The sequence below is a fragment of the Mirounga angustirostris genome, unplaced genomic scaffold (genome assembly GCF_029215605.1).
Source record: "Mirounga angustirostris isolate CCGP_5_RB_7025 unplaced genomic scaffold, mMirAng1.0.hap1 SCAF_10, whole genome shotgun sequence".
Lineage (NCBI taxonomy): Eukaryota > Metazoa > Chordata > Mammalia > Carnivora > Phocidae > Mirounga > Mirounga angustirostris.
In genome coordinates this window covers 116470058-116497894 of record NW_026991718.1, presented here as the reverse complement: position 1 = coordinate 116497894, position 27837 = coordinate 116470058, and the positions used below count along the sequence as shown (strand labels likewise).

Below are 27837 nucleotides of genomic sequence, written 5' to 3'. Positions count from 1 at the left end.
TAGACATTATTGTTACTGCCATTTTACAGATGAGGAAACAGGCTCAGAAAGGTTAAAGAACTTGCCAGAGGGCATAAAATTAGCTAGGACTTAAACTCATGTCTCTTGATTCTAATTCTCTACTTTCTTTACTAGTTCCGTAAGGAACAGCCTTAGCTATTTCAAAGAAGGAAAATATCAGTCTTTCTAAACTGAATGAGGAAATTGAAATGAGGAAAAAAGCAACAGAAATAATCTCACCAAGACTGTTTGCTATTGCTGTCTTTGAGTGTTACATACATCTTTCTTATACAGGTTTGACTTTTCCACCAGAATCTTCTGCTTAGGGCTAGTATCTGGGGTGGTTTTTAGCTAACAATGTTCAGTTTTCCATCCTTCCTGGGATTAAGGGGGAGCAGAGACTTTTTTTTCCAGAGGTGGATGACAACTTTATTTAAGAATGTCATTCATAGGGGCGCCTGGGTGGCTCAGTTGTTAAGCGTCTGCCTTCGGCTCAGGTCATGATCCCAGGGTCCTGGGATTGAGCCCTGCATCGGGCTCTCTGCTCCGCGGGAAGCCTGCTTCTCCCTCTCCCACTCCCGCTGCTTGTGTTCCCTCTCTTGCTGTATCTCTCTCTGTCAAATAAATTAAAAAAATCTTAAAAAAAAAAAAAAAGAATGTCATTCATAGACCATTTTCTTTTCTTTTTTTTTAATTTAAATTTTGTTAGTTAACATATAGTGCAATATTGGTTTGTGGAGTAGAATTCAGTGATCCATCACTTACATACAACACCCAGTGTTCATCACAACAAGTGTCCTCTTTAATACTCATCACCTGTCTAGCCCATCTCCCACCCACCTCCTTCCATCAACCCTCAGTTTGTTCTCTATTGTTAAGAGTCACTTATGGCTTGTCTCCCTCTCTCCTTTTTAAAAGCGGGAGCAGGATTAATCCAGGTATGTATGGATTCAGGAAACAAAAATGATCATAAGTTTTGGTCCTAGGTAGAATTATGTCTGTGTCAGTACAATCTGTTAAAGGAAAACTTAAAAGAAAATGCTATCCTGAAATATCTTCCTGTGACCAAATTGAGTGCCGTAGGTATAGATTTTTATGAATAAAGTCCTTAGAATTACATTTTTAAGTTAAAATGGGCTTTTCAGGGCCTGATTTCCCCAAAGTGTAAAGGAAGAGGAGCAAAAATCACTTAATTGTCCTTGTGAGTAGGACTGGCATTACTTTCCTGGTAGGGACCCCGCTCAAGGACCACCACTTTAGTGTTTCTTTTGAGGACCAAGAACAGTAAGAATGATGAGGTCAGGTCTAGCCCCTCCCCCACAACTATCAACTGCTTTTTTTGACAGTTAGAAGGTTAGATGAGTGGTTTTTCATTAGAGGAACCTGTGCACACCAAGTACCTGCTTAGGCATAGCAAAGATGAGGGATTAAAAAAAAAAAATGTTTTTGAAAGAATTTCAAAATGAAATAGCCATGCTGGGAAAAGCAACCAGAACTTTGTTGCACTTTCTTACACTTACTCTGTGGTTTAGAATTGTTTATATTTTAAATTACATTTGGGAGGGTGTGCACTATAATCTTTTTATTTTTGGAGCCTCTAAAGGCCTTAATCAGGCTCCGGACGCATGCTCTGGGAAACTCTGAAATATTACACCACAACAGGGAGGCTAATTAAAGAGCCTATCACACAATGGAATGAAAATAGAAACAACCTTTAGGATGTAGCTGGATCAGAAAGGAAAGGCAGAGTAAATGTTTCACTACCCATACTTTTCTATTCGAAATTCAGTTTAGTGTTAAATGGGCATACCACTGGATAATAAGAAAAAATAAAAACCAACATGAACCCTGATAAAAAAGTAGGGATAGCATATTGATGAAAGAAAAAAAAAGCATGCAGGGGAAGCTGGATCTGACAGACGTGTCCTTGATGCTGAGCTGCCTAAATCTGATTCAGTTGTAATAGTGTGAACCCCTGAAGGTTTCTGAGAAAGAAAGTGACATGATATAAATGCTGTTTGAGGAAAAACTAGTCTAGTAACTAAATATAAGATGGATTGGAAGAGAAAACATAAAATGTTGAAAGATAACTAGAAACCTGGTGGAGGAGGAATCCACAAGATTTAGTGACTAGCTGTAGAGGATGAAGGAGCTGAGGAGTCAGTGATTAAGAGGAAACCATGGGCTGGTTTGGGGGCGGGTGGTAGGGGGAGGTTGGTGACTATGGCAGTATTATTTATTGAAAACCAAAGACATAGTTTAGTTACACTCCAAAAGGGGGGGGGGGTAATACTGCTTAAATAATGCTTTATTTCATAAGGGAAATAAGGGAACATAAGAGTATTTTCCTTTTATCTTGGCCTCAATGCCAAGCCTGTACTTCCTAATACTTCAATTCAGGAGACTCTGAGAATTACAACATGGCAAAAGGAAAAGTCATAAAAGTAAGTCACTGATTTGATGTAAAAGGTTGCAGATCAGGTGAATCACAAGATAGGAAATGAAAGTAGAAGGCCTTACACAGACAGGATATGACTTACTGAAAATCCAAAGTTAGAGCCTAGATCCAGTCCTGAAGAGAAGGAAAATGTATAATGTTTCTCAGTTTTTGTTTGCTGGATGACATTTGAGAGGGGCTTCTTTTGTTCTTGGATCATTTTTAAGCCAGCAGTACCCCTCAGTTCAAGTCTGGGTGATCTGAAAATGACAGCATAGGAAGAATCAGTATCTTGCACATAGCAGGCATTCAGTAAACATTTGTGGAATGAAGAAATGAAGGATTTTCAGGACTCAGTACGCATGAAGTGTGAAAAGAATCAGGAGAATCAAATCCAGTAGCAAAGAAGAAATGGGCTAGAGTCCATATACTGCAACTCACTGAAAGCCAAACCACTATAGAAATAAAAAATGGGGCAGTGAGTCTCTGGTTTGGTTTGGTTTATAATTCCTGAGAGCTCTTTCCTTTTATCTTGGTTTCGTTTCAAGGTCAGAATCACCCTCTGCAGTTCACTATCTGGATAAAAAAAAGAAATTGGTTAGTTATGGCAGAGGCAAAAAATTTGAGGCTTCTCAACTCTTGTGATCTTGTCCAGTTCCAGCTATGAAAGCCAGAATCTCATGGGGCAGACTTAGTTTTACTCTATTTCTCCCCAAAAATTCCGACCATAACGTTTGCATTTGACAGACCAGGTGATATTTCTTTTTTTTTTTCCAAGTGATATTTCTCAACGGTTGTTCTAAATCTTTACCACTCTCAACTCCCTACTGCATGTTACTCTATTTTGCACTCAGCAGAGCACCTAGCAGTTCTGTTTAATCTAGATGTAAGGTGATGATAACCTTCCAGACAGGAGCTACCAAGAGGAAGGCCAGGCTCTGGATTCCTGGCTTGGCCACCTTTTCCAGGGCCTGGCTAAATCAATAATCTCTTTATCTTCAGTCTCTCTCCACCTGCTCCTGTCCCTGATTATTCACATACCTGTGTTTCCCCTATGCTAGAAAATTCCTTTTTCCTCTCCACCACCAAACTTCTTAGAAGCTTTTACTTCTTACTTCCAACTTTCTGACCTTCCTCCCATTAACGCCTCAGCCACAGTAATCTGGCTTTCGTTCCCACCATGCTACAGAAAACTGCTCTGGCAAATGTCACTAACAACATATGAATGATAATATATGAGGTCTTGTTTGAATTTTATTTGAATTCTCTGCAGTGTTGGGCTCCATGGAGTACTTCTTTCCCAGACTCTGAGATACCACTCCTTTATTTTTATACCTGTGTGGACAGTTTAACTCATTCATTCCTCAAATTCTGCCCATCTCTGAAATGTAGGTGTTTCTAAAGGTTCTCCCCTTGAGTCTCTTCTTATGCCAACACACTCCCTACCTGCTCCCTTAGCCTCAGGTATTGCCTGAATATTCCCAAATCCTCATGTCCAGATTGTCCCTACTCCTCTCAAATAAGCACAGGTTAATTAGAAAACAAATGAGCCAATACAAGAGGGATTTCACCCATGTTATCTCCACTAATCCTGACCTTTCTTTGCTGACAGGGAAAAAAGGAGGAAGGATGATAAACCCTGTTACAGACCCCTTGGCATGGGAGATAGACCTCCCCTCAACTACCCATACCAATCCTCTAATAAAAACTAATGGGAGGAGAGTCTCTGTGCAGACACTATGTGCCAACATCTCCCCAGAAAATAATGAGATGGTCCTAAAGTCAACTGCAGTAGTAGCTTCTAGAAGGAAGAAGAGTTGGAAGTGCCACATGGGTGTTTCAGTTTGATTTTGAATTTGGAGGGTGAGAGGAGTTTGAGTCTTTACTCATTTGAGACCCAGCTTGCACCTGGTTCCCCAAGTCCCACCCCTCTCCAAGTGTGGACAATGTAGAAGACTGGGAAATTGCCAGGAGAGAGGAGAGAGGGGCTACCTTCCAGGATCCAACAGACTCCTCTTAAACTTCCTGCAGGCATCCCAAACACAACGCTCTGGAACTGATCTCATCCTTCTGCTTCTACTCCCATTCTAGTTAACAGCATCACCTTTCACCCTCTTGACCTAGATGAAAACTTCTGTTGTTGGGGACTCTTCCCTCTCTAGCAGTGCCCCATTCAGTTCTAAGAGACCCCCCTCCAGACTGGCTCCTTTCAATGCTGGAGCAGCCCCTACCATCTCTATACCTCTAGTCTCTACCTCATCCAATCTATGTGTCCCACTGTAGCCAGAGGGACCGTCCCAGAACATTATTGCTCATTCATCATTTCCTTTCATTAAAACCCCCACTGATAATGTCTAGGCTTTTAGTGAAGTATAGGAGGTCCTTTGCAACCTACCTTGACCTGTCTTCATTTTCATCTCTGGTGACTCCTTCCCTCATCCAAGCATCAGTGGGCTCTTTGTAACTTTTCAAACATACTTTGTTAAGTACTGAGTGCCAACTATGAGCCAGGCACTAATCTAAACTTCTAATACAGTGAACAGGAAAAAAGGTCCCTGCTCTCTTGCAACTCTCATTTTAGTAGGAAGAGCCAGTGAATAAACAAGATAATTTCAGATAGTGATATGGGGTTATGAAGACAATGAAATAGGGTGTTGTGGGGGGTGGGTCAGCTACTTTAGTGCTCAGGAAGGGCCTGAGAAGGTAACATTTATTTGAACTTAATGACAAGGAGAAGCCAGATAAGCAAAGACCTGGTTGGTATAGAGTATTTGGGTCCGTTTGATCAGCATGTGAGAAAGGCCTTGAGGCAAGAACTAGCTTGGCAGCTTGGCATTTTCAAGGTTCCAAAACAAAGCAGTGAAGCTGCACCTTATTATATACACTTGGGTGGGGGCAAGGAGGTGAGGCCAGATCACAGAGGCCCTGTGGGCCATCAAAAGGAGTTTGGATACTATTTTAAGGGCAAGAGGAATCTACTGAAAGATTTTGAATGAAGGGGTGACGTGCTCTGGATCACTCTGGCTCTTCCTGGAGAAGGGGTTTCGGTGGAGCAGGGTAGGTTTGGAGACCAGTTCCATGCCTTCAAGCTTATGCTCAGGCCATTCCCAAGCCTGGAATGACGGTCTTTCCCAGGATGGTTCCCAGGCTCCTGGGAGCCGATTACTGCAGAGCTTTCAGCCCAGGTCAAGCCTGGTTTGCCTCACCAACCCTACAATCATTCCACAGACCACCCACTGGGCGCAGGGGACAGAGTCCTGAGGCCTCCCGCTGTCTCAGAAACACTTTTTTCTGTTCCTGCCTGCGTCTCCTAACTCAAGGGGCAAGTCTCAGTCAGACTGTTTGGCGGGGCAGTGACAAACGCAGTCCCGTGGGTTAGTGGTACAAAGGAGGCTTCTCCCTAAGATGACCGAGGACACCTCGCAGTAGGCAGCCGGGCCCAAACCAAAGACCTGGCGAGACCAGGGTGGCGCCGCGGGCGTCAAGGCAGGATATGGACTACAATTCCCAGCAGACTCTGCGCGCGGCTGCCGATCCTTCCGCACCAACTTACTCCGCTGGCTGTGCCCACCGCTGCCCGCCAAGGACCAAGCCCAGGTTTTTTTCTGGAACCGAGGTCCACTTTCTAATCACAGTTCCAGAGAGAGATCACTGAGTGCCCTGGAGGAGAAACGGACTTTTTTGAGGAGAACCGCGGATGCAGACCATCGGAGAGACGTCGTTCTGAAGCCACCGACTTTCGCGCGCTTTGGCGCGGGTGGTTGTGGGTAGCGCGCCCAGGAGGGAGAAAGGAGCCTGGGGGCTGTGACCGCGGCCTGAGGGGATGTTCGAGGACGAGCCCCACGCTGAGGGGGCAGCGGTGGTCGCCGCGGCCGGGGAGGCGCTGCAGGCCCTGTGCCAGGAGCTGAACCTGGACGAGGGGAGCGCGGCCGAAGCCCTGGACGACTTCACCGCCATCCGGGGCAACTACAGCCTAGAGGTGAGCGGCGGCAGGTGGGGCGGCCGGACCGACCCCCGCCAGGCCCCACCCCCGCCCCGCCCCTACCCCACCCTGTGGGGCGGTGGGAGTTTCCCCACCGGGAAGGGTCGCTGCCCCGCCGGGCGCCGCCGAGTGCGGAGCTGGAAGGGCGGGTGTAGACCCGTCTTCCCATTTTCTTTCTGAGGCGGGAAACCGAAGTCCGGAAGAGGAGCGGCTTGTCCGCGGTCGCACGCCCCTCGGGGGTCCCGTAGACTCCAGACCCGCTTCCCGCCGAGCGCCGCAGACATCACGATAGCGCCCGTAAATCTGTTAAAAAACCAAATGCCGGAATGGTAAAGGCTGAAGTGAATTGTAGTGCCGACACCACCGCCCAGCCCTTTAAGTATGTCATCTCACTCCGTTCTCGCCACAACCCTGGGACCCCGAGCTGTGATCGCCGTTCCACGGGAGCGCCTACGCTACGTGCCCAGGGGCGCGCGGTTAGTGGTGGAGCGGGGCCGAGGAGTCCGGGCCTTCGAACCGCTCCACCCTGCGGCGTCACCCGGGCGGGCGGAGGTGTGGGCTGCTCGCTTTGATGAAAGCCGCCATGGCAAGTGGGGCTCAGCCCCAGCCTCCTCCGTCTCAGCATCTTGATTCTTAGCGCAGCGCCTGGCTCTGAATAAAACAAGCGTAGGCCGTCATTGCTGGATTTTTTCCCCAACCATTCTCGCGTGGAGTCCTCCCAGCAGCCCTGTGAACGTGGCAGGGCAGTATGATACCTGCTTTCCGGGTAGTAATGTCAAGGCCCAGAGGACTGTGCTGCCCAGGGTCATTCTGCTAATTACAGGAATCCAGTGTAGAGGTAGCATTGCGATGGGATTATTTCCGCATACTACTCCAGTAGCCTTAAATTCAGAGGCTTTCCTGCATGATCCAAGGGGCCTGGACTCACTGACTCACCACCCTGTGAAATAATTAATTGCTGGGTTCAGAGTCATGTAGTTAGGTATTTGGAGTTGAGTGTTGAGGGGGAAAATACCTAAGAGACGCTCTTATTTTTTTTTTAATAAAGATTTTATTTATTCATTTGAGACACAGAGATAGCATGAGCAGGGGGAGAGGCAGAGGGAGAAGCAGGCTCCCCGCTCAGCCAGAAGCCTGATGCGGGGCTCGATCCCAGGACCCTGGGATCATGACGGGAGCTGAAGGCAGACGCTTAACCATCTGAGCCACCCAGGTGCCCCTAAGAGACGCTCTTATATGTCTCTGGGGTAGGACTGGGTAGACTGGATAAAGGGCAGCGACCTGCACCCATGGGTGGCATGACTGGGCTGAACGAAGAATAGGAAAGTGAGGGAGATTATGAATTATGGCCACTCAATGAAAACAAACTAATTTTTAAAAGCCTGAGAAGGCGTTTCTGACTTCCCAAGTCCTCTTTTGATCTGTCATTGAATAAACATTTACTGAGTGCAAAGTGTAGTCAAGGCATTAAACTAGGCACCTCTTTCAAAAAAATTTTAAAGATTTATCTGTTTAGAGAGAAAAAAAGCACGCAGGGGGGAGGGGCAGAGAGAAAGTCTCAAGCTGACGGTGCTGTTAGCCAGGTACAGGACTTGATCCCAGGACCCTGAGATCATGACCTGAGGGGAAACCAGGAGTCAGATGCTCAACCAACTGCCCCACCCAGGCACGCATCAAATTCTTGAATATACCAAGTTTCTAACCACTTGCATGTTTTCTCCATGACATTCCCTCTGCCTGGAAACTTTTCCCTCACTCCCTACAACAGGCAGATTGAAGAACTAAGTCTCAAGAACTAAGTCAACTAGGTGGAGTTGATCAGGACATCTTAAATGTTTGATTTAGAAAGCACAGATGTGTGAATTAAGATTTGGTGACTGTTTATTCTGTCCCAAGTCTTTTATTTTCCTCCTCTTTTTTTTTTTCCCCCTTCGGTTTGTTTTGGTGAAAGGCTCTTGGAGTAGGTATTTTCATATATCTACTCTTAAGCCTTCTCCCCAGCTCCTACCCCTCTCAGTATACCAGACAAGCTTCCACTTACATTTCCCCCTTGCCTTTCCCTCTCCCCTTACATTTTGGTGATTCGCCATTTAACCAATTTTAAGTCTCCCTCTGTGAATCCTCCGACCTCTATTCAAAATCGGTTACTCGACTATATTCTCTCACACTTTATCTTCAATTCTTAAAGCATATATCTCAACAATTAAAGATAACCATTATTTGTTCCTTTTCTTCACTCTAGATTTGGAATTACTTGAGGTCAGAAACCATCTTTGTACTTCTAAGGTCTAGCATCAAAGAATTTAAATAATATAGTTGACTTTTGGGGGCGGGGGGAAGGCAAAAATACCAGTACTTAAATTTTCTCTATCTTAATGGTGTTTTCATCTAGTAACCTGTATCCAATAGCTCTCTAATACTTGGATGCTATTCCCCAAAATTTGTTAATCAAAGCTTCTAAAAATACTCAACCACAAGCTTACATGCCTCATTTAATACCTTGAGCAAATAAGACTTCTCGCTACATTAGGGTAGCAACACTGGGTTTTAATTCTATTGGTGGTCACCCATTTCTGTCCTTCCCTTTTGGATTATTACAAGAAATCTTTCAGTGTTTTTATTCTTTTAGAGACTGGTCTTAAAGAGGCTCTGCAGAACTGTGCTATAAGATTTGTGTCTAATTCTGAATCCTTAAATTACATAAGTAGTTCAGTGGTAAAATCATGAAGTGATTCTAGCTTGACGATATCTGAAGTCTAAAGCAGACAAGTGTTGAATTTACCAAATGTTACCTTTTTATACCATTGTAAATTGAGATATCTGCTGAAATAGAGAGGCTTACTTACTATTTTAAAGATTGGATAAATCCCCAAATTTTTACCTCACAAAGATGGTGGTCTTCTTTATGTTGTACAAGATAGATATGAACTTTTTATGTGTGATCCCTTGCCAACTTTCTACTCTCTTTGCTTTCTCTGTCAAACTGGTTAAAAAAGAAACATAAAACTGAAATGGTGGAAAGGAACTTAAGCATCATCAAGGCCATGACTGGTGTTTTCAAATCAAGAAAGCTAATGCTGAGAAATTTTAAGAGCTCTTTCAATAATACTGGATTTGGGCTGTAGGTGAGAGATCTATTTTTAGATTAATGCTGATTTAGCATCTTACACAGGACTGAGAATAAGAGTTTTATACTCATTACTGCAAAACTAAGCTTTGTGACCTTGGCAAATATCTTCACCGCTCTGGCCTGTTACGTACATAATGAAAGTAAGACCATATAGTTCTAAGATCTTTTCCGGTTCTAGAACTTAAACATTTTAACATAATATATTCATTTTGCTCTTTGTCTTTTGCCTGCCAGGGAGAAGTTATACACTGGTTGGCATGTTCATTATATGTAGCATGCCGCAAAAGTATTATTCCCACTGTTGGGAAGGGTATCATGGAAGGAAATTGTGTTTCACTTACCAGAATACTGCGTTCAGCTAAACTAAGGTAAAGCACTTTGATTTTTCAAACACTCTTTTATACATACTAAATTTACTTTTAGAATTTAATTTCTGTGTAACTCTATTCCATTTTAAGTTTGTTGTCCTATAGGTATCCCTTTCCAATTCTCATATTCTTCCATTGCCTTTCTTCCTCAAATTCTGACTTCAGCCAGAGGCCTCTATACTAATCTTTTTAATCTATAATTTTTTCATTATTTTTTTAAAATTTGGAAATAATTTCAAGCTTTTAGAAAAGTTGCAAAAATAAGGAAAGCACAAAGAACACCCATATACCCTTGACCCAAATTCACCTATTATTAACACTTTATTCCATTTGCTTTGTCATTTGATCTTTCTCAAATAATATTTTTTTCCTCAACCATTTTGAAGTAAGTAGCATGCATTATAGCCCTTTACCCCTAAATACTTCATTGTATATTTAGGTAACTACCACAGTTATCAACTTCAGCAAAGTTAACATTGATACAATAATCTATCATCTCTATTCTAGTTTTATTAGTTGATCCAATAATGGTCTTTATAGCAATTTTTTAAAAGAATATTCCAATCTAGGATTAGGGACTATCTTCACTTATCATATCTGTTTAGTTTCCTTTAATTAGGAATATTTCCACAGCAAGAATATAGTCCACAAACACCCCCAACCCCCTTTTTAATAGATTAGTCCTCATTTTGGATTTGTCTCGTGTTTTCTTATGATTAGAGGCAGGTTATACATCCCCAGATAGAAAACTACATAAATAATTTTGTGTCCTCACTATATCACATCTGGAGGCATGATATCCATGTGCTTTGCTTGTGTTAATTTTGAGTATCTGCTCAACGTGTTGTCCTGTTTTTCTGCTGTATAGTTAATATTTTTTACCGTGCAACAAATAAGCAATCAGTGGGTCTTAGTTATAGCTTTTACTTGCTCTAATATTAAGCATATGGAACTATTTGCCTGGATACAAAACAAATGGAGTGATCCAGATTTGGATAGGTGGTAATGTAATCTGTTTCTGGGTTTTTCACCCATGACAGAACTATTTGAGGTGGTTGTCTATTTGCTGTCCTGGGTTTTCAACATAGAAGACAAACTTTAAAAGACCTATCGAGGGAGATCAATTAAGTTTCAGTTCATGCTAAATTTAAAAAAAAAAGTCTCTCAGAACAATTTTAGTTTGCATAAGTGGAAAAATAATACATTCAAGACAATGTTTAAAACTTTAATAAATAGGGCGCCTGGGTGGCTCAGTTGGTTAAGCGACTGCTTTCAGCTCAGGTCATGATCCTGGAGTCCTGGGATCGAGTCCCGCATCGGGCTCCCTGCTCAGCAGGGAGTCTGCTTCTCCCTCTGACCCTCCCCCCTCTCATGCTCTGTCTCATTCTCTCTCTCAAATAAATAAATAAAATCTTTAAAAAAAAAAAAACTTTAATAAATACCAGTTTTTGTCATTGATGATAAAAATAAAATGAAAGTGTAATTAAGATTGATGGAGTTCAGGTAATTTTTTTAATTGAGCAAAACCTCCCTCTTCATTGTAGTATAAAATAATCTGACTTTTTTCTATCAGTGTTTCTCATCATTGACCATATAAAATTTTAAAATCTTTATAATATTAGGTTGTTGGGGAAACCGAACAAAAAAAGAATAACTTAAAATTTGGAGGAGTATAAGCACATGATAAAAATTTCAGATAATGAAACATTCTGGAAATGGATGGTGGTTATGATTGCACAATGGGAATGTACTTAATACCACTTAATTTACACTTAAAAATGGTTAAAATAGTAAATTTTATGTTATATATACTTTTACCATAATTTTTAAAAAGGTTCACAAACTTTCAAATAATACAGAATGTTTGAGAGTATAAAGATGTCCCTTTCTTTTCACTCCCCAGAATTAACCACTTAAACAGTTTACTCTCAATGTATATATATATATTTTTTTTAAGTAGGCTCCACACCCAATGTAGGGCTTGAACTCACGACCCTGAGATCAAGAGTCACAGGCTCCACCGACTAAGCCAGCCAGGCACCCCAGTAAATTGTTAAGCAGAAAAAAAATCTGTTTTTCAGTATTTTAGTTGTTTTTTTAAAACATAAGTGAGGGGCACCTGGGTGGCTCAGTCGTTAAGCGTCTGCCTTCGGTTCAGGTCATGATCCCAGGGTCCTGGGATTGAGCCCCACATCAGGCTCCCTGCTTGGCGGGAAGCCCGCTTCTCCCTCTCCCACTCCCCCTGCTTGTATTCCCTCTCTTGCTGTCTTTCTCTCTGTCAAATAAATAAAATAAAATCTTAAAAAATAAATAAATAAAACATAAATGAGATCATACTATATGTATTGTTTTGTAGTTGCTTTTCTTACTTTATATTCTGGTAATTCTTCCATATCACCGTAAGTAGCTCTTCCACACTCTAGGACTTAAGATGTAAGGATGTTTCATATATTTACCCAACCCCTTATTGATGACCATTTATCCAATTCTTTGTGATTACAAACAGATCATTGTGAAATGTATTTCAGATGAATGTAGATAAATTCCTAAAAGTGTACGGATGGGTCAAAAGATACCTATTTTTTAAATGTAGACTGATATAAATTTTTTTTGCGTGTCAGATTCTTAACTACTAAACGAGCATAGACTGGTATCATCATGTTCATTCAGACAAATAAAAAAGAATTGCAAGTGATGTTATTTTCATTGATTTATAATAATTTGGGCTGTTTGCAAAATTTCAACTTTAAGTATAATTTTAAAGATTTTATTTATTTATTTGACAGAGAGATAGAGAGCACAAGTGGGCAGAGTGGCAGGCAGAGGGAGAGGGAGAAGCAGGCTCTCCGATGAGCAGGGAGCCCGATGCGGGGTTTGATCCCAGGACCCTGGGATCATGACCTGAGCCGAAGGCAGCTGCTTAACCGACTGAGCCACCCAGGCACCCCTAAGTATAATTTTAAATGATTATTTAAGATCTTTATAGGTAGGGAAAATACCCTTCAAATATTGCTAATAAATCATACTGCAAAATAACAAATAAGTGCAGATTATAGATGTACATGTAAAACTAGCAGATTTTTATTCAGTATTTACCTGTGTGCTAGGCACTTACTATGTGCTATGGGTTTGCTTGTCTTTATTCATTTAATCCTCACAGTTAATCCCATGAAATAAATCCCATTTTACAGATAAGGAAACCTAGTCACCTAGAGCTTAAATTACTTCCCAAAGATGATATACCTAGCAAGTGGCAGAGCATCCCACATCAATGCTGTATTATATATGTATCTACCCATAAATAGTAGTATGTCTGCTTTGAACTTATTTATTATTCAGCTTCAGTTTGCGAAAAAACCAAAGCAACTTCCAACTTAAAAATAAGTTTGAACTGGGACATCTGGGTGGCTCAGTTGGTTAACCGTCTGCCTTCGGCTCAGTTCATGACCCCAGGGGCCTGGGATCTAGTCCCGCATCAGGCTCCTTGCTCAGCAGGGAGCCTGTTTCTTTTTTTTTTTTTTTTGTAGAAATGTACCATTTTATTATTACAAAGATTCTCACGAAAATGAAAATAGTATCTCAAAAAGAATACTAGACTACCAGTCTCCACCTGCAGAATTGGGCGAGGATAGAGGGCAGGCAGTGGGACTTCCTTGGCTCACATGGGGCCAGTGGGAAGGCATGATAACAGAACCAATCTAAAAATGGCTGATGTTACCTTAAGGAGCCTGATTGGGGGTGGGGGGTCCCTGAAGACCCAGCCACTCCTTCTTGAAGGGAGCCTGTTTCTCCCTCTGCCTGCCTGCTCTGCCTGCCGCTGTCCCTGCTTGTGCTCTCTCTCTCTAACAAATAAATAAATAAATAAAATCTTTAAAAAAAAAAACAGTTTCAACTAAAAATTTCTTTTGCTATTAAGTGTAATATTAAAAAGTAGTATCTGTTGTACAATTTGAATTTTTAATTTAATAAAGAAGTTGTCTGCATCTCATTGTTTTAAGTATTGAGAAGTAATTTTTCCACAAGTTTTTCAGTAACTTATGATTTAAATCAAGGTAACATTCATTCATTATTTTCATATTATAATAGAACCTAATGAATATTTCATTCATGAAAAATTATTTTTCATACATTTTAATTGGAACATTGAGGATACAAAATTTTTACAAAGTGATTTTCTTTTTTATCTTTTGAGCACCATTAAAATTTAGTAGTATGCTGCTATTGGGACATACTCCCCATATTTACCATCCCTACTCTATATTTGTTTTCGGGGTGTGTGTGTGGTAAAATATACATAACATACGGGCACCTGGGTGGCTCAGTCAGTTGGGCATCTGACTGTTGATTTCAGCTCAGGTCGTGAGCTCCAGGATCTGGCCCCGTGTCAGGCTCCCAGCTCAGCAGTGAGTGTGCTTCTCTCCTTCTGTCCCTCCCCCGACCTGCGCGTGAGCGCGCACGTGCTCTCTCTCTATATAAATGAATAAATGAATCTTTTTTTTTTAAAGATTTTATTTATTTATTTGACAGAGAGCACAAGTAAGGCAGAGTGACAGGCAGATGGAGAGGGAGAAACAGGCTCTCTGCTGAGCAGGGAGCCGGATGTGGGGCTCGATCCCAAGACCCCAGGATCATGACCTGAGCCGAAAGCAGCCGCTTAATGGACTGAGCCACTCAGGCGCCCCAATAAATGAATCTTTAAATAATATATATACGTAAAATTTACCGTCTAACCAATTTCAGTGGCATTAAATACATTTACATTGCCATGCAACCATCACCGCCATCCATCTCCAGAATTTTTTCAGCTTCCCAAGTTGAAATTTCATAACAATTAAACAATAGCTCCTTCTCCCTCCTAGCCCTTGGTTTATCAGTACTTCATTCCTTTTTATGGCTGAATAATATTCCATTGCATGGATATACCACATTTTGTTTATCCACTTATTAGTTGATGGATACTTGAGTTGTTTCCACCTTTTGGCTATTATGAATAATGCTGCTATGAACATTTGTGTACAAGTTTTTGTGTAGACATATATTTTCATTTCTCTTGGGTATATATGTATGAATGGAATTGTTGGGTCATAGGGGAACTCTATGTTTAATCTTTTGAGGAACTGTCAAGATTGTTTTCCAAAGTGACTACACGAGTTTACGTTCACACCAGCAGAGTTTGAGGCTTCCATTTCACCCATATCCTTGCCAATACGTGTTATTTTCTTTTTTATTATGGCTGTTCTAGTGGGCATGAAATGGTATATTCTATTTCCCCAGTGGCCAGTGATGTGGAGCTTCTTTTCATGTGCTTGTTGGAGTATTCTTTTTTTTTTTTAAGATTTTATTTATTTATTTGAGATAGCGAGAGAGCATGAGTGGAGTGGGGGGGGGGGAGGGGGAGCGGTGGCAGAAGGAGAGGAAGGAGCAGGCTCTCCACCGAGCAGGGAACCTGACTTGGGGCTCGATCCTAGGACCCTGGGATCAGGACCTGAGCAGAAGGCAGACACTTAACCAATGAGCCACCCAGGCGCCCTGGCGTAATGTGTTCTTTACAACAGAATTCCAATGAACAAAATTGTTTTGAAAGCTATCAAGTTTACTTTGCTGCTTATTTTACTTTAAAAAATCAGACTCATAGGTGAAGTAATAATAATGCTATAATTTTTTTTGTTTCCAAACATTCTGATGTACTTTGTTCCAAGTTAGAACAGCAATCTAGGAATAGCAATAAATACAGTGGGTTTATATGGGGATGTATTAGTCAAGCATTTTGTTTATAAAAAACAGATACCAACTACTGACTTTGGCTAACTTAAAGAGAAAAGAAATTTACTGAAAGGATATTGAATACCTGACAAAGTCTTTTTTTTTTTTTTTTTAAGATTTCATTTATTTATTTGACAGAGACACAGCAAGAGAGGGAACACAAGCAGGGGGAGAGGGAGAGGAAAAAGCAGGCTTCTTGCCGAGCAGGGAGCCCAATGCGGGGTTCGATCCCAGGACCCTGGGATCATGACCTGAGCCAAAGGCAGATGCCCAATGACTGAGCCACCCAGGCGCCCCAAATACCTGACAAAGTCTTTAGGATGACTTGAGAAAATAGACTTGGAAAACATCAGGGAACAAAATGAGTCTGGCTAGAGCCAAAAAGCATATCACAAGAATTCATCTAACAAGGACAGGACTTACATGGCCAGTAGTGCCATCCCTGGACGTTGCCACTGTATTTGTCCCTAATAGCTGAATATTGCTGTTGATCCTCCTGTAAGAATTTATCACTTGTTCAGTTCTCTGCACCACCAGCTCCAGATTCAAAATCCCGAATATGTATCAAGAACCTCAGGTTTTATACCTTTACCCTAACTTCAGTGAAGCTGATCTATCTATTAGACAGCAAGATTCAAAACTGGGGAATTCCTCAAACAAAGGAAAGAATTTCACATGCTGAGCATCCCTGCCTCCAAGACAAAGTCTCCTATAAGGAGTCCCTATAAGGCAAAAAAAATTCTTTTTTTAAAAAATTTTTTTGTTTGTTTTATTTATTTATTCATGAGAGTCAGAGAGAGAGATAGAGAGAGGCAGCAGCAGAGGGAGAAGCAGGCTTCCCGCCTAGCAGGGAGCCCGATGCGGGACTCAATCCTAGGACCCTGGGATCGTGACCTGAGCCGAAGGCAGACGCTTAACCATCTGAGCCACCCAGGCATCCCGGCAAAAAAAATTCTTGTTGCTGTTATTGATAAGAATCTTTTAAAGAGACTCTTAGATTCTCAGATTTCTGTCAGCATATCTGGAGGTTGAATACCTATGGATAATTAGCTGACGATGTCTTCCATCACCTTTTTAAAAAAAGTATCATTCTGGGGCACCTGGCCGGTTCAGTCAGTATAAAGTATGCGATTCTTGATCTCAGGTTTGTAAGTTCGAGCCTCAGGTTGGATATAGACATTACTTAAAAATGAAATCTTAAAAAAAAAAAAAAAATTATCATTCTGTATATAACGCTAGACACTTAAATGAACTTTAACACTACAGATTTTCAGTCTAAGACCATACTAACATGGGGACGTAAAAAATGTACCCATAATTGAATAAGCCAGAAAGGTGGAATAATAATCTATTAAGTGATTTTCTGGTTATGTACTACCTTCTTCATTTATATTTGATGGTGGAACCACATACTGGAACACAAACACTTGAATTGTATTCCTAAACTAGAACTGTCTGGTGCTTTGTGATCAACTTCCACAATCCACTATTTGGGAGATTCTGTCTGTCCTCAAACTAATTTTGTGAACTCAGTCTGTTGACATTTACTTTGTAATACATATACAAATTATTGTCTAGGTGCTATAGGGAATAAAAGAAGTAGATAGGTACCATCACTTCATGCATAGGAGAAGACATTTATGTAATGACTACTAATTCAAAATCTATACTCCCATAGTGATTCTAGGAGCTGGAGTAATTTCATAGTACTTGGGAGTGAAGTTTTCCAGTTGCTTTTTTTTTTTTTTTTAAATAAATTTAGGCTTTTAAGTAAAGATTCTTTTTTTTTTTAAATAAGATTCTTAAGATTCATAGGCATAAATAAAATGTTAACTTGTCCATTATATGGACTCACTTTAAAGTTGCTTTTTTAAAATAAGTAAATAAATATAGTTGCTTTTTTTTGTTTAGTTTAATACAGTTTTTTAGTAAAATGAAGAAGTGGATGGACATGTCAAACCTGCCACAAGAATTTCGTGAACGTATAGAAAGGCTAGAAAGAAATTTTGAGGTGTCTACTGTAATTTTCAAAAAATTTGAGCCAATTTTTTTAGATATATTTCAAAATCCATATGAAGAGCCACCAAAGTTACCACGAAGCAGGAAGCAGAGGTAAGACCCTTAATTGTTAAATAATTGACATTAAAAAAATACAAATTATGCTATAAACTTTGGAAATTTGCATTTTTAAAAGTCTGCTTTTTACCAGAAGTATCCATTTGCAAAAAAATTTAAATTTTTAAAAAACCCATTTATAATTACTATATCTGGAAATTCAGGGTAATATTTTCACTTATTTTTTTTTCCACTTATTTTTTATGGTCTGATTATTTCATGCAGATTAGAAAGATTTATTTATTTAAGCCCATTTAATGAACCATAAATTGTCCTTTGTGAATGGAATTTTACATGTAATTTGACTTTACTGTTTGTTATTTATATTTGCTGTTTCAATTTAAATGACAATGTGGAGTGATATTTAGCAAGTTAGTTTGTTAAGAAGTACATTTTTTCCTTTCTAGGAGGATTCCTTGCAGTGTTAAGGATCTCTTTAATTTCTGTTGGACACTCTTTGTTTATACTAAGGGTAAGGTGATACTTTCAATAATTTTACATTTCTGCTGTGGGAACTTGGTGTTATTTGACATGAGAGGTTTCTGGTCTTTGTGTCTTTTTTTTTTCTTATAAAGGTAATTTTCGTATGATTGGAGATGATTTGGTAAATTCTTACCATTTACTTCTGTGCTGCTTGGATCTGATTTTTGCCAATGCCATTATATGCCCAAATAGACGTGACTTGCTGAATCCATCATTTAAAGGTAAGACATTATTTACTTTTGAAAACTGGTCATCAGTATTTTAAAAAGTTTTAAAAGTTGACCATATTCTTCTAACCATTTCCTTTTGCTCATGATACCTTATCAAACTAGGTTTACCATCTGACTTCCATACTGCTGACTTTAGGGCTTCTGAAGAGCCTCCCTGCATCATTGCTGTACTGTGTGAACTGCATGATGGACTTCTTGTAGAAGCAAAAGGAATAAAGGAGCACTACTTTAAGCCATATATTTCAAAACTCTTTGACAGAAAGGTACTGTACTTATAAGTGAATGGCTAAGATTTTTAAGGGTCAGCAGTGAAAGCCTCAAAGGAAAAAACAATGTTTTAAGCAAGTTCTCAGCATTATAGGATTCGGGGTCGAGATTTCCAGGTTTCAGTCTCTGCCATGATGCAAAATGCTGTGATGCAGAATCGCCCTATGATCTTTTGTAATGTGCAAAACTGAGCTGTTAAAGATTGTGACCAACTATATGTACTGTCAATTAAATGCACTGGCAGAGACCGCTGTAAGAGATTTTGATAAAAGAATTATAAGGAACAGAACATTGGAGTGAGCCTGATAAAGAATTATGAAAAGCAGAAGGTCGGGGTAAATTAATTTACTGCCACAATTTTGAATAACTTCTGACTATTTACTAAAGATGGGATGATGTATAACAACCATAGCTTTAATTCCATATAAATAGAGCAGAAAATCTTATAGTTTTGTAGCCACTTGCAGGCTACCTGCATGCATTCTGGATTTTTTTCTCAGTAATTTACTTAGCTATTTCCATGTTTATGAAATGGCTTGTTCCTCTTGGTCTCAATTTCTTACCTCCCCAACATGGAGCCATTTAATCCAGCTAGTACTTGAGTTTTCTCTTTGGTAAAAGAAAAAAAAGGGGGGGGATTGGATTAGGTCATCACTGTGGTTCCCCTCTTTGTAGATAATATGAGATGTTTCTTCAGGCATAAAGTCTTACCTAACTGGGTGGTTCTTCTGTTACACAAATTTTTGTATCTAGTTTTATCTTCCTGTGTGTGTGTGTGTGTGTGTTTGTGTGTCTGTGTGTATCATGGCTCCTTATCTGTATGTTAAACATGTCCAGCAAAGTAAATTTTGAAGGGAACTCAAGGATTATCTTTTGTGCTCTGCAAAAGCAGCACACTAGTGGCCCTGGGGTATAATGACCATACATTTTGGTTTGCCTGGATTATCTAGGTTTGGGTTGTTGTCTTAGCATAATTATTATAGCACCTCCTTTCGCTCCAAAAGTATTCTAGTTTGGACAGTCCTCCTATTCACGGGCTGCAGATGTTTTGTTTGGCCTATGTAGAGTGTTCTTTATTTTTATTTTATTCAATTTTAATTTACATATAAAAACTTTATTTTTTTAAAATTAACTTTTATTTATTTTTTTTAAGATTTTATTTATTTTTTGACAGAGAGACACAGTGAGAGAGGGAACACAAGCAGAGGGAGTGGGAGAGGGAGAAGCAGGCTTCCTGCCGAGCAGGGAGCCCAATGCAGGGCTCGATCCCAGGACCCTGGGATCATGACCTGAGCCGAAGGCAGACACTTAACGACTGAGCCACCCAGGTGCCCCATAAAAACTTTTAATATGAAGATCTCTCTCAAGGGGTGCCTGGTTGGCTTAGTCAGTTAAGTGTCCGACTCTTGGTCTCGGCTCAGGTCTTGATTTCAGGGTCATGAGTTTAAGCCCCATGTTGGGCTCCACACTAGGCATCGAGCCTACTTTAAAAAAGAAAGGGGGGGGGAATCTCTTTCAAAAGTCAGAAGCTATGGCAATACAGGGTTGGAATTTCTACATGAATTTCTGCATGGGTAACTGTTGTCAGGCTAAATGATGGCCACCTCTTTTAGTATGGGAAGTATGATTTCTATCCTCTTAATTTAGATATGTTGAACCCTGACCACTGAAGGCATTTAAGTTTGCAACCCTGATGGTAGTAATCTAAGAATAGTGTGGGTGCATAGAAAATATTATAAACAGGGGCACCTGGGTGGCTCAGTTGGTGGAGCATCCAAGTCTTGATCTCAGAGTTGTGAGTTCAGGCCCCGTGTTGTATGTGGAGCCTACTTAAAAAAAAAAAAAAGAAAGAAAGAAAGAAAGAAAATATTATATAAGCAGTGTAGTTTTCTTCTCTCACCAGCAACAGTACCTATATTCCCTTTGAATCTTTCCTTGCCTGACACATACTATCATTCAATGTTAGTTTCCCTTCTCCATAGACCAATGTTTAAAATTGGACAGCTTTTTTCAGAATCACTTGGGGAATTTGTATAAAATGCTGCCTCGGCTCAGGACTTGAGATCCATCAATCTGCATTTTTTTAAAGTCCCCCTATGTGAGTGCCTGGGTGGCTCAGTTGGTTGAACGTCCAACTCGGTTTCGGCTCAGGTCATGATCTCAGGATCATGAGATTGAGCCCCGAGTTGGACTCCAGGCTCAGCCTGCTTGAGATTCTTTCTTCCTCTGCCCCTCCCCCCTGTTTGCATGCTTTCTTTCTCTTAAATAAATAGATAAATCTTTAAAAAAAAAAAAAAAAGGCATCTCTAAGTGATTCTTATGTCCCTAGAATTTAGAAACCACTGCCATAGGCTAACTTAAAAATATTTTCAAAAATTGACTTTAGGGCGCCTGGGTGGCTCAGTTGGTTAAGCGACTGCCTTCGGCTCAGGTCATGATCCTGGAGTCCCAGGATTGAGTCCCGCATCGGGCTCCCTGCTCGGCAGGGAGTCTGCTTCTTCCTCTGACCCTCCCCCCTCTCATGTGCTCTCTCTCATTCTTTCTCTCAAATAAATAAAATCTTTAAAAAAAAAAAAAATTGACTTTAAATTTTTAAAATATTTTATTTGCATGCTAAATAGGTTTTACTGGTTTAAAAGAAATATTCAGTAATTCTGTTTTGTGTGTATATTATTTATTTATAACAACTGCCAATGTGAAAATTTAGATAAATGTCATGTTTTTGTATCTATGTTATTTTGCTTAATTACATGTCAAAAAATGACTTTTTCTTCCCAGATTTTAAAAGGAGAATGCCTCCTGGACCTTTCCAGTTTTACTGATAATAGGTAAGTATCTAGCACTAATGGTATCTGCCATATTGTAGGCTGTCAGTGATGATTTATTGCAATTTGTCAAGTGGAACATTATATCAAGGTAACTCCTCCAAACTCAAGTTCCTTCTGCATTAGTGGCATTGACTGAGGTTGTCACTAATCCTTGTTGTCTTTAAGTAGACATATTTTACAAGACCTTTGGCACTTAAAAAAAAAAAGAAAAGAAACTTTTGGCACTTAAAAGAGCTCCTTCCAGAGAAACTTATAAAGAGACCCAGTGATTTCTGTATTTGAGTGTATGTTCTTTTATTAATCAACTATTGGCAAATTCAGAATATATTTCAAAACCATTATTGTTCCCTCAGTGATCCCATCTTAATTAGGTTCAGCTAGTTTTCAGATTAAGTTTATGCTCTCTTTTTGCTCATCTTTCAAAGTAATTTATTATTGCTGTGTATGTGAATGCAAAGCATGTCCATAATCAGATAGGAACGTCTGATATTGTTAGGTGAGTAGAGTTAAAAACTGGAAAGTCGGGGCGCCTGGGTGGCTCAGATGGTTAAGCGTCTGCCTTCGGCTCAGGTCATGATCCCAGGGTCCTGGGATCAAGCCCCACATCCGGCTCCCTGCTTGGCGGGGAGCCTGCTTCTCCCTCTCCCTCTACTGTTCCCCCTGCTTGTACTCTCTCGCTCTCTCTATCAAATAAATAAATAAAATCTTTAAAAAAAACCCAAAAAACTGGAAAGTCATCAGCTTTTCCAGGCCTTGGAGTCTAACTCTTTCTTCAAGTCAAAATAAATCCATTGTGAAGGTAACTGGCTGGCTCAGTTGGTAGAGCATGCAACTCTCAATCTTGGGGTCTTGAGTTTGAGCCCCATGTTGGATGTAGAGGTTACTTAAATAAATATTAAAAAAAAAATCGAGGGCGCCTGGGTGGCTCAGTTGGTTAAGCGACTGCCTTTGGCTCAGGTCATGATCCTGGAGTCCCGGGATCGAGTCCCGCATTGGGCTACCTGCTCAGCACAGAGTCTGCTTCTCCCTCTCCTGCTCCCCCCTCTTGTGCTCTCTCTCTCTCTCACTCTCTCTCTCAAATAAATAAATAAAATCTTTAAATAAATAAATAAATAAATAAATAAATAAATAAATAAATAAATAAATAAATAAAATCGATTGTGTAACTTAGTTTTATTCTAGCAGCTTAACATACTTCTTGGGGTATCTGACTGGCTCAGAAGAGCATGCAACTCTTGATCTTGGGGTTGTGAGTTCAAGTTGGGTGTAGAGATTACTTAAAAATAAAATCTTTAGACCCACAACTATATGGTCAAGTAATCTTCGACAAAGCAGGAAAGAATATCCAGTGGAAGAAAGGCAGTCTCTTCAACAAATGGTGCTGGGAAAATTGGACAGCAACACGCAGAAGAATCAAACTGGAGTGCTTTCTTACACCATACACAAAAATAAGTTAAAAATGGATAAAAGACCTAAATGTGAGACAAAACCATCAAAATCCTAGAGGAGAACACAGGCAGCAACCTCTTTGACCTCGGCTACAGCAACTTCTTGGCTAGACATGTTGCCAGAGGCAAGGGAAACAAAAGCAAAAATGAACTATTGGAACTTCATCAACATGAAAAGCTTCTGCACAGCAAAGGAAACAATCAACAACACTAAAAGGCAGCCTACAGAATGGGAGAAGATATTTGCAAATGATATATCTGATAAAGGGTTAGTATCCAAAATCTATAAAGAACTTACCAAACTCAACAGCCAAAAAGCATGTAATCCAGTTAAGAAGTGAGCAGAAGATAGAATAGACACTTTTCCAAAGAAGACTTCCAGATAGCTAACAGACACATGAAAAGATGCTCAACATCACTCATCAACAGGGAAATAAAAATCAAAACCGCAATGAGGTATCACCTCACACCTGTCAGAATGGCTAAAATTAACAACACAGGAAGCAACAGATGTTGGTGAGGATGCAGAGAAAGGGGAACCCTCTTGCACTGTTGGTGGGACTACAAACTAGTGCAACCACTCTAGAAAACAGCATGGAGTTTCCTCAAAAAGTTAAAAATAGAACTACCCTACAATCCTGCAATTACACTACTAGGTATTTACCCAAAGCATACAAAAATACAGATTTGAAGGGGTACATGCACCCCAGTGTTCATAGCAGCATGATCAATAATAGCCAAACTATGTAGAGAGCCCAAATACCCATTGACTGATGAATGGATAAAGATGTGGTATATATACACAATGGAATATTATTCAGCCATCCAAAAGAATGAAATCCTGCCTTTCACAATGACATGGATGGAGCTAGTGTGTATTATGCTAAGTGAAATAAATCAGGCAGAGAAAGACAAATATCCTATGATTTCACTCATATGTACAATTTAAGAAACAAAACAAATGAACATATGGGAGGGGAGAAAGAGGGAAAGCATAAGAGTCTCTTAGGAGAACAAACAGGCAATGCAGGGAGGTGGGTGGGAGATGGGCTAGATGGGTGATGGGTATTAAGGAGGGCACTTGATATGATGAGCACTGGGTGTTGTAAGTCATGAGTCACTGAATTCTCCTGAAACCAACATAGCACTGTATGTTAACTAACTAGAATTTAAATAAATATTTGAAAAATAAAAATAAAATCTTTTTAAAATAAAATCTCTTTTCAGCAAAGCAGTAAACAAGGAGTATGAAGAATATGTTTTAACTGTTGGTGATTTTGATGAGAGGATCTTTTTGGGAGCAGATGCAGAAGAGGAAATTGGAACTCCTCGAAAGTTCACTGGTGACACCCCATTAGGGAAACTGACAACACAAGCTAATGTGGACTGTAATCTTCAACAACACTTTGAAAAAGTAATATAACTTAGCCTGGCCTCAGTCTTGAATGATCTTTTTCTCTCTGTGTGTGATTCTACTAACAACAGAAGCATCTTTCAAGTTAAATCTTGAGTTTCTTCTACTAATTTGTATTTCCCATGAAAGCCTTAAAAGGTAATTTTTAAAACTATGGCATTTAGTATTTTTACCTCATTTCTTGACGTTTTTCATATTTTTGATATATTTTCCCAGAATGGGCTTTTCAGTAGGGTAGGTGTTTTTGACATAAAAAAGGATTTATGTGGGGCACCTGGGTGACTCAGTTAAGCATCTGACTTCAACTCAGGTCATGATCTCAAAGGTCCTGGGATCAAGCCTCATGTCGGGCTCCCTGCTCAGCAGGGAGTCTGCTTGTCTCTCTCCCTCTCCCCGTCCCCCGCCCCGCACACGAGAGAGCTCTCTTGCTCTCAAATAAATAAATAAAATCAATCTTTTTTTTTTTTAAAGGATTTATGCTTTCCTATCATTCTTTCTTTGCATCACCATAGCCACTGTTCTGTTGCTTTAAAATTGAGTTTATTCTCCTACCCATGACAAATTATGTGCTTTCCCTGAACTTCAGCCATAGAACGCTAGACTTGATTGTTAATAGTGAAGGCTTAATTCTGTAAAATCACCAACAAATGGGTTGGAGGATGAGGTCTAATGGAAAGTTCACTGGTCTAGAAGGTAGAAAACCTAAGTTTCAGTCCAAGCTCTGCCATTAACTTTGTGAGCTTAAACAATTTTTTTACCTTCTCTGTGCCTGTTTCATATGTAAAGTGAAAATGTGTATATTTCAAATGAATATTATGATAAAATGAGATTATAGGTAGTAGGTACTTTGAAAAAGTTTTACTTAAATGTAAGGATGTTATTAGCATAATATTGGTAAAAATCTGGTGGTTAACCAGAGGAGGGAGGAAAAAAGTCCTACTAAATATGAATAGAGAAGATGGTATATATATACTGAATAAAACATGTAATGAGGGCAGGGTAACTTTTTAATCTCACAGATTTTTCTTTATTGACAGAAAACATCATTTGCACCTTCTACCCCACTGACAGGACGGCGATATTTACGAGAAAAAGAAGCAGTCATTACTCCTGTTGCTTCAGCCACTCAAAGTGTGAGCAGGTTACAGAGTATTGTGGCTGGACTGAAAAATGCACCAAGTGAACAACTTATAAATATTTTTGAGTAAGTATAATATCATTATTTTTCTAAATAAATTATTTTAAAGATTTTATTTATTTGAGAGAGAGCACAAGCAGGAGAGAGGGCCCGAGGGAAAGGGAGAAGCAGACTCCCTGCCTAGCAGGGAGCCCGATGCAGGGCTTAATCCTAGGACCTAGAGATCATGACCTAAGCTGAAAGCAGACACTTAATGGACTGAGCCACCCAAGCGCCCCTTTAAATAAATTTTTTTTTAAAGATTTTTATTTATTTATTGAGAGAGATAATGATAGTGAGCATGAAAGGGGATGAGTCAGAGGGAGGAGCAGACTCCCCGCTGAGCAGGGAGCCCGATGCGGGACTCGATCCCGGAACTCCAGGATCACGACTTGAGCCAAAGGCAGTCGCTTAAACAACTGAGCCACCCAGGGGCCCTAAATAAATTTTAATCACAAAGTATGTTGACCTAAAATCAGATGAAAGTACCTATTAAAATTATATAGAGGGGTGCCTGGGTGGCTTAGTTGGTTAAGCAACTGCCTTCAGCTCAGGTCATGATCCCAGGGTCCTGGGATGGAGCCCCACATCAGGCTCCCTGCTCTGTGGGGGAGCCTGCTTCTCTCTCTCCCACTCCCCCTGCTTGTGCACTCTTTCTCTCTCTCTCTCTCTGTCAAATAAATAAAATCTTAAAAAAAAAAAATTCTATAGAGATATTATTTCATATTATTAAAGACTTTAAGGGCAAAACAAATACTTCTTAAAGTTATTTAGACCTAATATTCCACTCTTGTAACTACCCCTAAGTTACGCATTATTTTCTATTTACACTGACTTTAAATGGGTTCAATCTAAATGTCCATGAAGGGGGAGACTGATTAACATATTGATGATACAGCCATAAATGGAATTTTATGCAGTTGTTTAAGATAAAGAGACATGTGTCCTAGCAAAGATGGTAGAATAAATCCAGATCAGAGAACCTAATTTCCTAATACTTAGTGAAATAAGAGAATAGTAAAAAACCAGCAAACTACTTACTACTCTTGATCTTGGGCTTGTGAGTTCAAGTTGGGTGTAGAGATTACTTAAAAATAAAGCAACCAAATGAAGAGAGGGATATGATTTCATGCTATAAATTTCCAAAATGATGGTCAAGAAAGGAATGGTTGATTCTGATATGCCCATCGCTAAGAAGTATTACTAGAGAAGGAGAGGATATGTTGATAGATATTGAGTATGCTCATTAATACCCCAGATATAGAGAGACTTGGGTGAGTAGACAAATGAGTAAAAAGTCATAGATCTCCCCAAGCGAAAGTCCCTATATTCCACCACTAAGATCACAGCAGAAATATGATGAACTCCTGTCATTTTCCAAGGTTCCATACTAATTTGAGGGGATATCCTGATGCTAATAGAACTAGAAGATATCCCTAACTAGATATAGCATAACCTGGAATAGGGACATTTAACTAATCTTGTAAGAGTAAGCAAAGCCCTGGTCTTCTAATAAAAGCTGAACATAGCACTAGCTGAGCTCTCCTCTACTCCCGAAACGTTCAATCTATAGAAAAGTGGACAGAACAATCCTAGCCTCAAACACAGCTCAAACGATATGCAAATTGCAAATAAGGTAGAAAGAGTGTCATGAAGATCTTCCCTCATAGCATCTGAATAAATAGATATGGACTAAACTGTTCATTTAAGCATGAACAAGTTGAAAAGAAGTGTCAAGGCAATGATGCAAACATTTTATGGCAACAAGAAAAGGAAGGAAGGAAGAAAATATAGTATGCAAAACACAAAGAATCTAGAAACAAATGGGAAGACATTCCATGATCATAATTGGGAAGATTTAATGTTAAAATGTCCTTATTACCCGAAGCAATCTACAGATTCAGTGCAATCCCTATCAAAATGCCAGTGGCATTTTTTACAGAAATGAAAAAAATTCCTAAAATTGATAGAGAATTTCAAAGTACCTTTAATAGCCAAAACAATCTTGAGACAGAACAACAAAGCTGAAGGCCTCATACTTCCTGATTTCAAAACATATTACAAAGCTACCATAATCAAAACAGTATGGGATTGGCATAAAGACAGGCATGTAGACCAATGGAACAGACTAGAGAATGCCAAATAAATCTTCATGTATTTGGTGAAATGATCTTTGACAAGGGTGCCAGGACTAC

General features: G+C 39.9%; 1 protein-coding gene and 1 long non-coding RNA gene across 6 annotated transcripts in view; one reads left to right on the top strand and one right to left on the bottom strand.

Moving 5' to 3' along the window:
* Positions 1-195: 195 nt before the first annotated feature.
* Positions 196-7067, bottom strand: LOC135361808 (uncharacterized). 2 transcript variants are annotated; one of them, XR_010405834.1, is made up of 4 exons: positions 6813-7067; positions 4833-6722; positions 2541-2697; positions 196-636 (listed from the first exon to the last, which is right to left on the bottom strand). It is a non-coding gene; the product is annotated as an uncharacterized LOC135361808 (long non-coding RNA). The 2 variants fall into 2 exon arrangements; XR_010405833.1 differs by having other exon boundaries at positions 2541-6722.
* The window catches only part of RBL1 (RB transcriptional corepressor like 1), a 59726-nt gene continuing 38149 nt past the window's right edge, over positions 6261-27837 (top strand). For all 4 annotated transcript variants that reach the window (XM_045885733.3, XM_054510089.2, XM_064573140.1 and 1 more), the window contains exons 1-9: positions 6261-6416; positions 9784-9917; positions 17592-17792; positions 18203-18267; positions 18371-18499; positions 18611-18771; positions 21554-21603; positions 24279-24465; positions 25503-25669. In XM_045885733.3, coding sequence (XP_045741689.1) covers positions 6261-6416; positions 9784-9917; positions 17592-17792; positions 18203-18267; positions 18371-18499; positions 18611-18771; positions 21554-21603; positions 24279-24465; positions 25503-25669 — 1250 coding nt within the window. The remainder of the gene's footprint in view (positions 6417-9783; positions 9918-17591; positions 17793-18202; positions 18268-18370; positions 18500-18610; positions 18772-21553; positions 21604-24278; positions 24466-25502; positions 25670-27837) is intronic.